The sequence below is a fragment of the Melampsora larici-populina genome (assembly GCF_000204055.1).
Source record: "Melampsora larici-populina 98AG31 unplaced genomic scaffold MELLAscaffold_13, whole genome shotgun sequence".
NCBI classification, from domain to species: Eukaryota; Fungi; Basidiomycota; class Pucciniomycetes; order Pucciniales; family Melampsoraceae; genus Melampsora; species Melampsora laricis-populina.
Genome location: NW_006768777.1, coordinates 216406 through 227603, shown reverse-complemented (window position 1 = coordinate 227603; position 11198 = coordinate 216406). Strand labels below are relative to the sequence as shown.

Sequence of the window (11198 nt, the reverse complement as noted above, 5' to 3'; positions counted from 1 at the left end):
CTCTTGGTGAGTGGGTAAGTGCAACATCCCTCACTGAACGACTGCGAATTGCATTCACATGTTAGCATCAGAGCCAGCAGGAGCTATGTACAAACTTTTTTCCTGCCGAGAAAGGACTCGTCAGTGAATTACCTCGGTAGGTGATCACTTCGGCAGGGAATTTAGGCCTTAAATAGGGGCAAATCTCGGAAGTGTGCGCTGTTGATATTAATCAAAATGGCATAGGGGATACTCAACGCAGCGTAGCAATCAATAACCGTGTTACATTGACATTCTGGTCAAGAACCTCGACCGCTTAAGGTTTTTCTGCAACATCCCTCACTGAACGACTGCGAATTGCATTCACATGTTAGCATCAGAGCCAGCAGGAGCTATGTACAAACTTTCTTGATGGATTTGTAGATCTATGTATATCAGAAAACATGAAACTCACTATCCATACCTTTGAAAAGTATCCTGGGGTATGCAGATCGGAGCCCCGAAATGGGGAGATTGCAGCTCCTGGACATGATAAGCAGTATCCACAAAGATACTCAAGAACAAAGTCTAAACTTGTGGAGTTTTCCAATCATGTTCCTCATTCGAAGAGATGGGCTATCAAACTTAGAGCAAGAAGGACCGATTTAGGCATGCAATTTCAAAGCAAACAACACGCGCAAGAATAAAAATGAGTAAATTATTTAAAATACGGAAATAGGATCAAATCATATTGAAGAAAATTGTCCATTAATTCATAAATAATTCAAATACAGAAAATCAATAAGAGAAAGTCGAACGAGAAGTTTATGCGCATCCAAAGTAGTTTCCTGATAATCAAAGGTACATGGAATTGTCATTAGTAAAAAATGATTCGATTTACAATTCAGTTATGTTCAAGATTCGTAGTGAGATGGACTGACCAGGTATAACACTTGGACAACCAGAGGTATCTCGTGAGACGTCGCAATCCGCGCTGAACAGGAAGGAATCGTTACTTGTGTTCACGGTGAGGATATAGAATCAAGCTGAATATTAGGACTTACGCGTTTTGACAACACCTGATACAAGCCCTATTAGCAGCTGGCTCAATGAGCTCTACATAAACCGGGTACCTGACATTATTTCACAAATTAGTCAAAGTCAGCAATGAATCAAATACAAAAAAAGGGAGTCTTGAAAATATAAGCGCACTGTTTGCAAACACTGCCAGCGGGATTTCCCCTTCCGCCATCACCACCGTTGGAGTCATATTGACCGCCCCCGTCATTTGCATTGAAGCTAGGGTTAATCGGAAAAGTTTTTGAAATTCAGTAAAGAAGCCTTGTCACGAAAAGTGGTTCATCTGATGAATCGAATTGCTTGTGCTTACCGATCTGAACTATTGATGTTGATACATCCGGTCATCTGAGGTGTTGAGGAACATAATCACTAATCAGCTTATCGGATCCGACTAGTACGCCCTGAATCTTGAGGAGTTCGATGATTACCTGTACCACGCCCTGCTTTGGTCTAGCAACTTCTACTTGTGACCAGAAAGGTCCATTAAAGGTTCCACTGCCACCTTGACCTTGACCTTGGCACCAAACTGCCTCTCCTCCTGGGTATTCAGAGTCTCCCTGTAGAGAAGCCAAAAGCGATTTTTAGCTGAACAGATATCAAAATTCATATTGTGTATGAGAGACTAACAATATTGGTGTGGGCATCCTTGGGAACGACTAGGCAGAAATTATTCTTATCCACGATTGAAACAGTAAGAGCTTGCTGAGATCCTTGAAAGAGAGCTACAGTTTGCAACAAGACAATGAGGGCTATTTTGTGAAGCATTGTTTTATTAGATGTAGTACAAGAAATGGTGATGAATAAAAGTTTTGATATCTGTTGAAAAGTGAAAAAGTGAAAAGTGATGGAATAATTAATGGTGATGAAGAAGGAATTGAAGACGAGAGATAGCAAGGTATTTATAGGGTGATGTAGACTCTTGAAGACTGAAACGAACAGGGCGCTTGGGGCGATCAGGGAAAATAATTAGACAACTTGAAATTGACAGGTGACAGACCAACCAACGGATTCTATAAGGGCTTTCAGGGGCTTTCTCCACTCGCACTGACCATCAAAGTTGTGATGTTCCTTATCTCGTCGCGTTCGATTCCCAACACGTCTCTTTGTTCAGAACAACCAACTGTGTAGATGTGCGGGGTCGATATTGATTGATCATCAAGAGTTGCGGTACACTTGTCTCATTATCAGCCAACAAAGCTCAAGCTAGGACGATTGAGCTTGTGATGATGATCAAATGATCAGTAAAGAGTGCAAAGTTTCTGAATCAGCCACTATTCAAATTCATTCAAATGTGAAGGTCTTGATCAGGTAAAAGCTCGGACTTGGGATCAAAATCAACGGGAGCGGTGCACCTTGACGACAATCGAACACAGCAGACAAGCAACCTCACCAACTTCAAGGGTAAGTACAGATAAGCCATAGATTCTTTTCATGATGTATGATTTTGATGTTTGATTGATCATGAGTTTGGTTCATGTGATTCGATCTGTGCTGTAACCTGATTTCCATATCTCTCTTTGTACTTACCGCTCCATCGATGTCTTCAAATTGGTAAGCCATTCAGTCGATTTCAAAAGATCTTGACAAAATCCCGAGATTATGCAGCCAAACGACTTGCAAGTCTGCGAATAAAGATACTCAAGCTTTCTTAAACAAAGAGCGAAGCACAGCAGTATGTCATTGTTTGTTTCAAAGATTCAGGTAAGGTCTAAGCTTAACTAAGCCCCTCACCAGCATCCTTGTTCTTTCATCTGATTGCCATCTTTGGTCTGCATAAAATAGGCAGCAAACATAGAGATCTGGGACAAGTACCACTTCAGTGGTTCAAATGATACCAGGGTCTTTCAAATGAAAGCTAGATGCCAGACAGCTTATGATTAGCTTGCCTTACCACCGGACCCTGTGCCTAAGGATTCAATGAAGCTCTGACACCAGATCCATAGCTTTATGATCCATTGGCCTGTTCAAAAGCTGTGAGATGAAGCCAAGCCCCGCAAGCCCAAACTTTGATCATGCATGAAATTTTTGACTTCAGAAATTGTAATTTCAATGATATTCTATGGGGGTGTCTTTGCTGTCTTGGTTTCAGGGTCTGCTCAGCTTCCCTGAGTATTATAGATTTCGTTGCCACCTCATGCTCTCAGTGGCATTGTTCATATACATTGCATCTGCTCTTTGAAGTTCTTATAAAGTTACCAGAAATTCTCAGATCATATCACAACATCTATAACCAACCATGAAAGGATACAATACACTGATTTTGACTTGCACCCGTATTATGCTGCAATGGTGGTACTTTGCCACTCCTGCGTCTGCTGTCCACCCAGTTGAAATGGGAGATTCAGGTTTGTGTGCTGTGGGTAAGTAGCTACCTACTTAAAATTGGGATTTCTGGCGCTAATGAGAGAAATCTGGGTTGTTGCTTGTGACATCATTTCCATAAACAAAGAGGATAATAAAGATTGGTATATCCATCCTGGTGTAACTTCAACCAGATCAAGCTCAAAGGATCTGCTTGCAAAGTATTTAGATAAGAACCTAGAGGACAGGAAGAATTCTGCACCCTTCTTCCCTTGTAATCCTTCCACTAATATTCCTCCTAGTATGTCATATGTCAAAAACCAAAACAGACCAAAAGCATATAAAAACTAATAAAAATTAAACATACACTCACTTGTTCTAGAGTCCCTCAAGCTGATGAACAGAATGTTACAATCAAACATGGAAACTTGGCCTGAAAACATCCAAGAAATATTGAGGATAGAACCATCAGTCATTGTAAAAGAAATCTGGGGATTTATGTTCACCATTTCAGATTTTATGACAACACCAGTGCTTCAGAAGACCCTTTTTATCTTGAAAATAGAGCAAGAAAGGACAGGACAATTGGAAAAAACCAAATGTTCCAATTTTATCTCAGGTTTAGCAAACAGATATGAAAAAAAGCTGAGGGACCATATTGGTTTACTTGGAAATGAAAGGTATATTGGGCAAAGAATCCTGACTTCTTATCTTCAGCATAGTTCTGATTGTGTTTCATTTTTGGTGATTCTCACAGAAAACCTAAAGAGGTCAATAATATATTCACAAAAGATGAGCAAGAAAAGTTAGGAGAGTATGGAATCCGCCTGGAGAAAAAGTGGTCCCCAAATGATGAGGTCAAGTTGTATAAATCATGGGGATTGAGTGAGTCATCTTTTCTCTCACTTTTAACAATCACAAAGCTGAAAATTTATAACAACCCAATAAAAGACATGAGTTTGTACATGTCTGTGAAAGGCACTGTCAAGGAAATTCTTGAGTCCCAAATCATTCAGATCAGCTGGTTGAAAAGAGGCACACATAATGTCTGGGATGAGATGCATGTAATGGTCAAGAATTCATGGAGTAAAGAGTACCAAGCTCTCACATCTGATTTGGTCACATCTATCAAGTCATTGGAAAAAGAGTGTGTCTTGGATGAAAATCTCCTCAAATAGTTCAGGCTTCATCAGGTGTCAAGGCTAATTTGAAACTTCTTTGTTTGTAGTATTATATTGTCACAAGCCCTCTGTGATTGCCAAAGACAAATATATTTTGGTATTTATGACGCAAAGAGTGAGAAGACACTTTTTGATGAAGTCCAGGCTATAATCTTCTGGGTAAAACGTAAGTAATTCTCTAGGCCTTTGAGTGTATTACATACCTGATTCCTCTTTTTGATAAAAACACATACACAAAAAGACATGCCATTCTATCTGGAGATGATATCAAGCAAAGATACTTTCCAGTCTCCATTCCTCATAACAGATTTGATCAAATACACTGAGGAAGATGTCTTGGACTCTGTCATGAAACGATTCTTGAATAGTGCATCATCTTGGAAAAATCATGAGAATGTGATAAATAGGTTCCTAGCATATGTTCAAGACCAATCAGATGATGAAAATTTGGAAGAAATCACTAAAAGAGTGCTAGGGGTCAAGCATAAAGCACCTAGAGAGCCTGAAGAGACAGAGCTGGTAGATTTAGATAAGAAGGCTAAGACAGGTTGATGTGTACATCTTATTTGCAGCTGAACAGGGTACATTTCTCCACTTTCTAGTTATACAGGATAGATCTGACAGTCATAAGTATGATAGGAAAATATTTTAAAGTAGATTGTAGTACATCATCCATGTGTGCTGATTCTTTTTTTCACATTCTCAACTATCTTTTTTCAAATGTTATGAAGGTTGTCTAATGGTTATCTTGGGGTCTGTTCTGACATCATTTTGAGCTAAGTATAGCCACTTTGCCCTCATTTTTCCACCAAAAGTTAAGAATTTATGTACTTAATCTAGATCTTCTGTGGAAGTTTTGTGTAACATGGTGTGTGAGTTCACAAATACAACTACACCACAAATTCTGTTTTTGTCAATCAACTGTTTCTGAGGTGTTGTAAAAATTCATCTTTGAAGTCTGGTTGAATGGGGGTTGGGGGTTTGGGGTTTGAGCTTTACATCAGCTTTGTTAGTGGTAGACTGAATTTTGCTGTTTAGCTCCTGTTCAAACCTGTGATGAAAATACCAGTTCCTACTTCATGCTGTACTCTAAACCAATTATACACCTCAAGACTTGCCCTCAATCAATGGAAGTGTCTTGTTACCGTTTGATCAAAGGAAGAGCATTGTTTTGTATTTCCACCTTCTTTAATACCATTGTATGCCCTTTTATTATAGAGTCCTGAAGACTGAGATGCACCGGGCACTAGGTGCAATCAGGTAAAATTCAAACAACTTGAAATTGAGGGGTGACAGAACAACTAACAATCATGAACAGTAGGATTCTGAAAGGGATTTCTCCACCTAAACTTACCCCAAGTTGTGTAGGTTCCTTGTACAATCAGCCAGTGTTCTTCAATGTTTTCAGAAGCCAGGCCATCTGTGTTGTATCCAGGGATGAAGGTGTGGGAAACTCACGCTCATAATCTGGTTGCAGGGTCTGACAAACTCAAATTGAGTAGCGTCTGATCCAGTGACAGTTAGAGCACAATACTCTAGCTGTACATAAAGTCAGGGTTGCCTTGAGGACGGGACTCATTATGCCCCCATCTACAAGCTGTATGGTTATTGCACAACTCACCAAGTCTCCAGACTCACGTGTAATTCTGCTCTGAGTGAGCAGAATCACATGTACCCGGTGTGTGAGTACTCATTACTCATATGAATACTCTTACTCTGGGGGCGATTTTGGTGGCCCTTGAAGGGGCAGCAACAAAAGTATTTTTTTTCTGGGTTTCCTCACTCTCACTGAACCACAAACCTGTGGTAATTGTAGGACACATAAACAATGGGTTATTCTTTTTGTCTAATCACAAATGTATTTAGAAAAATAAAGCAATATGGAACATATAAAATTTTTGGGGAGTTTTCCATGTCTTTCTGAACACAATTTGGAAAAAGGGAGGAATAATGGGGGTGTTTGATTTGTATTTGGCAAAATTTTGGTCATGTGAAATGAAACATAAGCAATTTGATTGTAATACCATCTGAATTAGTCCTCTAAATCCATCAAAGCATCATCATTGGTGGGCCAGTGCCAGATTAGGACAAGGACAGATGATGTTGGTGTGGAGACAGCCTCTGGACGGAACAGCTATATTCCCCAAAATCAAAAACACTCACTCGACTGAGGCCCCAGATGCAGGAATGGTGAGGTGTTGGAGGGCTATTTTGGCCAAAGTGAGAAGGGCCCCAGGCTTGGCCATACACTGAAACATAGACATATGTCAGAAAGTGCATGCAAGACAAAGACAAATTGGTTACTTACTGTCCAGTATTGTCCAACACTCTTGTTGGGCAGGAGAGTCTCCTTTCCCAAACAGTAACAGTAGACTTCATCAAGCTCATTGCTTGCATTGTTGATAGGGGCATTGGAGTGGCTGCCCAACAAGGAGTAAATTACCTGAAGTTTGCTGGCTACAGGGCCGCAATCAGCAATGGGTGGTGGAGCTTTCTCACATGCGGTTTTGGTAGGGCTGGGCTTCCATAGTTTGTATTCTTCTCAAAGAAACCTCTTTGCTTGCGCTTCAACTTCTTCACAATCACAAAACACTGTGTCTTGATTATAGGGGTCAAGCAAAGTGGCACCAAAGTCTGGACGTTCAATTCTTTGTGATACATGTACTTAACTAACTTATCTTTGGTGTGTTCGCAAGAGCAACCCTAAGCACCTGGAACATTTTGGTGCTTCTTCATAGTTGGAAGTACCCATTGTTTGGTGGGCTTGTTAGATTGAAAGAGTTGGTTTGCGGACTTGAACATCTTGAGTATGAGCCACATATACTCAATTAATCCCCAGTTGGATTGAGAGATGTCAAATTTGGCGCATTTTGGGTCGGGGGAAGTGTACAGTTGAATGTACTTCTTGAGGGCTAGGGTGTGTTGGAACTACAAAGCAATCAAGCTTGTTTGAATTCATACTTCAAACATGGGAAAATGTAAATAAATAAGAACACAAAACACTCACAACATCCAAAAGTAATTCCAACAGGTAGTGGGGCAGCTAAGAGGGAGGATTTCAGGCTCTTGGACACTGTCTTGAATTGTGACATAGAATTTGAGCTTGAGTGGGCTTGTGCGTATGTGGGTATCCAACGCTCTGAGACGGCTGACCACGGTAGATTTCTTCTTGGGATTGGATGTGTCCGCGGAAGAGACAGTTTCATTGAATGATTTGGGAAAAGGATCTTGACTAAAGTCAAATTGATCAAAATTGTCTTGCATGGGACCATGGACATCCAAAGAGGCTTGGTCAAGGACTGAAGCAGAACTTTGCATTCCTGCGGGGAAGTCATTGAGGCATTTTTTGACATTTGTTGTTGGTAGCTTGTCAGGCGCAAAAGATTCTTGTGAGTCAGCCATCCTTGCAGTCTCAAATGCAGCTATATCAGTGTCAGTCAACTTGCCCATTTGCTCAGGAAAATCTTTTGCCACCAGGTTGATCACATGGCACATACAGCCATGGAATCTCAATTCAAATGGCCGATGAATACCTAAATGCTTGGATCTTTTTCCCAAAAGGCGCACCATAGATTGGTTGGAAGATGTGCTGTCACTGGTGACTGAGAAATCATTACATAGGGCGCCTACATGCTCAAGAGCATCCCAATCACAGCCTCCAGATGCTAGGCTCTGGCAGGCCAGAGATTACCATGGCATCATGAAAGATTCATGAAAGCTTCAGAAAGAATTCACAGAAGCTTCATGCAAGCTTCAGAGAAGCTTCAGGAAAGCTTAAAAAGAGTCCAAGATGATGCCTGCACACATCTCAACAGGTCTCCAGACCAAAACAAAAATTATGTGGCTGCTGACCGGCAAACTTGGGGGACCCATGACCTTCAAGAAACATTTTGTGTGCCCTCAACTCTCAAAGATGGGATGTATCACAGTAAAAATTTTCTGTTTTTTACCAGACCACCCGGCACTTCCCTCATAGTTGCCTCAGCAACATATGTCAAGGAGTCCTTGGATGCTCCCCCCAAGGAAAAGGGCACCCAAAGAATACCTCTGAGGCAAATTTTGGCCATTGCAGTTGCCTCGGATTGGATCCTTGGCCGGAGCTTCCCTTGGAGTGGAAGTCCAAGAACTCCTCATATTCTTGCATATATGATGGCTGTGTATATATGCCTCATGACGTGAGTGGAAGTTGTGACATGTTTGACAAATGGGCACTGCCAGCATACATGCCTTGGCTTGAGAAATCTGAGGCATCATCAGAGGCAAATCCTTGGACAGACTTTGTCCAAGGTATTCTTTTGCCCTGAGAATTACCTCAGATCAAAAACTTGGGAAGCTTCTGTCCAAGGTTTTGCATTCAAGGATGCCTCGGATTAAAAAATCTGAGGTAAATATGTTGGCGGTGGGGAATCAGGGCTGGTCGCCCAAGGAAGATGGATTTGGGAACAACACCCAAACCAATTGGATACAATGCGACTTTTTGGACACTTTGCATGTCACATTGGGGGACAGACATATCTGAACCTATACCCAATACAATATGAAGACCAAAAAAATCTTGCAGTTCATATTGTATAGCCCAAACAATAAGAGCCGATACAGTATGGAATTTGTAGCAAAAGTGCCAATTCAACTGCAATTGGGGTTCAAAGCAGTCAATTTATGAGGTGATCTCATGTTGGTTCAAGCCTGGATATTGTATTGCCGCTACCCGACATGAAAAAAGGGGCTCCACATGTGGGGTAGGCTGAACCAATATGAGAAAATCTGACTTTTTGGGTCAGATTGCCAATACGAAACCAATAAGATATCAACCTCTGTGTTGTATTGGTTCAGGCATTGTTGGGAAAGAATGCAAGAGGCAGGTTATAAAAGGTGTTCATCAGAATTCAATCAGAAAAGGATCAAGCAACAAAGGGAGCTCAAACAAAGTAGTTGAAGTAGGGAGGGTGAATTGTGACCAAAAAAGGAGTTCGGAAAACCTTTGCAACCTTTTTATAATCATTTAAGTTCATCCATTTCTATTATGAATAAATATTTTTCCATGAGTTTGGACATCATCATTACAAATCTTTGTTCACTTAACTAACTTGTGAGCAAAGTCATTAAACTGTTGACTGAGTTGGTTGAGTTGAGTGACAGATATCTGAGCAAAGTTGTTAATCCGTTGAATGAGATGGTTGTTTTAAGTGACAGATATAGTCACTCAAAACAACCATCTCAGTCAACAGGTGAACAACTTTGCTCTTGTCACTCAACTCAACCAGCTCAGTCAACAGGTCAATGACTTTTCTCACAAATGAGTTAAAGTTGATTAAAAGGCCTGACACCCTTTGTGTTCTACAAGCAGAAGTTTTCCGTGAAAATTGATTTAGAAGGAAAGTAAAAACACAAAGGGGGAGTACAATTTGAATTACAAAACTCAAATGATTATACTCTCATTATCCAAAAAACCAATCCCATGTTTTTGGAAAGTTGAAGATGCACCAGCTTACTGTTCAGCAAGAACAACAAGCTGGATTGGTCCGTGAAGTTTGTTTCACAGACAGATTCAGCTTGTTATTCTTGCTGCACAGCAAGCTGTCAAAGTGCATCTTCATCCTTCCAAAAACAGGGGACAGGTTCCCCAGATAATAAGAGTATAATCACTCAAGACTCAAGTTTGATGAACAAGGAGGTGAAGAATGGTTAGAAAGTTCTGGAGATGTACACCTGTTAAAATTGAATTAACGCTAAAGCCTCTGAGCAATGACACCTTAAATGATTATACTCTCATTATCTAAAGAACCTATCCTGTGTTTTTGGAAAGTTGAAGATGCACCACCAGCTTACTGTTCAGCAAGAACAACAAGCGGAATTGGTCTGTGAAGCTTGTTACTATCAACAGTACACACACTTCCCTCAAGAAGTTCTTTTCACTGGCTGGTTTTCTCAAATCGACTTTGGAAAGTAAAAAAACATCATACCCAACCCAGCCAGGATTTGGCTTGGAAGAAACAGTCAATCAAGAATGAAGAGATCATCATGGAAAGCTTTTCATCTTTCAGAGGTTGATTCAAATTTATTTTTGTACCTCAGCTTATGCTTACTTTATCTAAATATCAAAAAGAAGGACCACCCGCATGAGTTCCGGTACCCACTCGGGCAATCCCCCCGCATTCCTGGTGGTGCTTTTCATCAATCCTGCTTTTCTTTGTTCTTGGCCTTCTCTCATGTCTTTCATTGTCCCTTTTCTTTTGACTGGGCTGCGAACCATCATCATAATACTTTGTCACCATTGTTTTATCCATCATTGGTTTGCTTTGTAGTACCTCTCTTTGGACTTTTTACTTTCCTTCTTGTGCTGCTGTTACCGCTTTTGCATCACACCCTAATAGTCTCTGCATTGTTTGCATTGTACCTTAACACCGTCTCGGCCTTGTGACTTTTGGCCATAGAAGTGTAAATCTTAAATCAATCCTTCCTCAAATCGGCCCTACTTTTTGGTATAAAAGACCCTACTCCAATGCCATCAAACACATCAAATTACCAACATCCCTTGATCTAGAACTTTCAACTTGAAAATGTTGAACTTCTCGTACCAGCCCATTGACCTGCACAACTTCTAACTTCTTACCCTTTCTCGACCAACTTTTGCCTTCTTTTGAATTTACAAAACCCCTATTTTTCAATTGTCTTCCG

The 11198-nt window shown here is 40.7% G+C and overlaps 2 protein-coding genes across 2 annotated transcripts; one reads left to right on the top strand and one right to left on the bottom strand.

Moving 5' to 3' along the window:
* Positions 1-603: 603 nt before the first annotated feature.
* On the bottom strand, positions 604-1880 carry MELLADRAFT_74588 (uncharacterized protein; the record flags this gene model as incomplete). Its single annotated transcript, XM_007408561.1, has 7 exons — positions 604-806; positions 900-952; positions 1023-1091; positions 1171-1257; positions 1349-1383; positions 1467-1595; positions 1666-1880. 7 exons carry the CDS (start codon positions 1801-1803, stop codon positions 784-786), a joined length of 534 nt encoding a protein of 177 aa, XP_007408623.1.
* A 1394-nt stretch (positions 1881-3274) lies between these two features.
* Positions 3275-5072, top strand: MELLADRAFT_62129 (uncharacterized protein; the record flags this gene model as incomplete). Its single annotated transcript, XM_007408798.1, has 6 exons — positions 3275-3398; positions 3488-3640; positions 3722-4019; positions 4097-4486; positions 4568-4686; positions 4762-5072. 6 exons carry the CDS (start codon positions 3275-3277, stop codon positions 5070-5072), a joined length of 1395 nt encoding a protein of 464 aa, XP_007408860.1.
* Positions 5073-11198: the final 6126 nt, after the last annotated feature.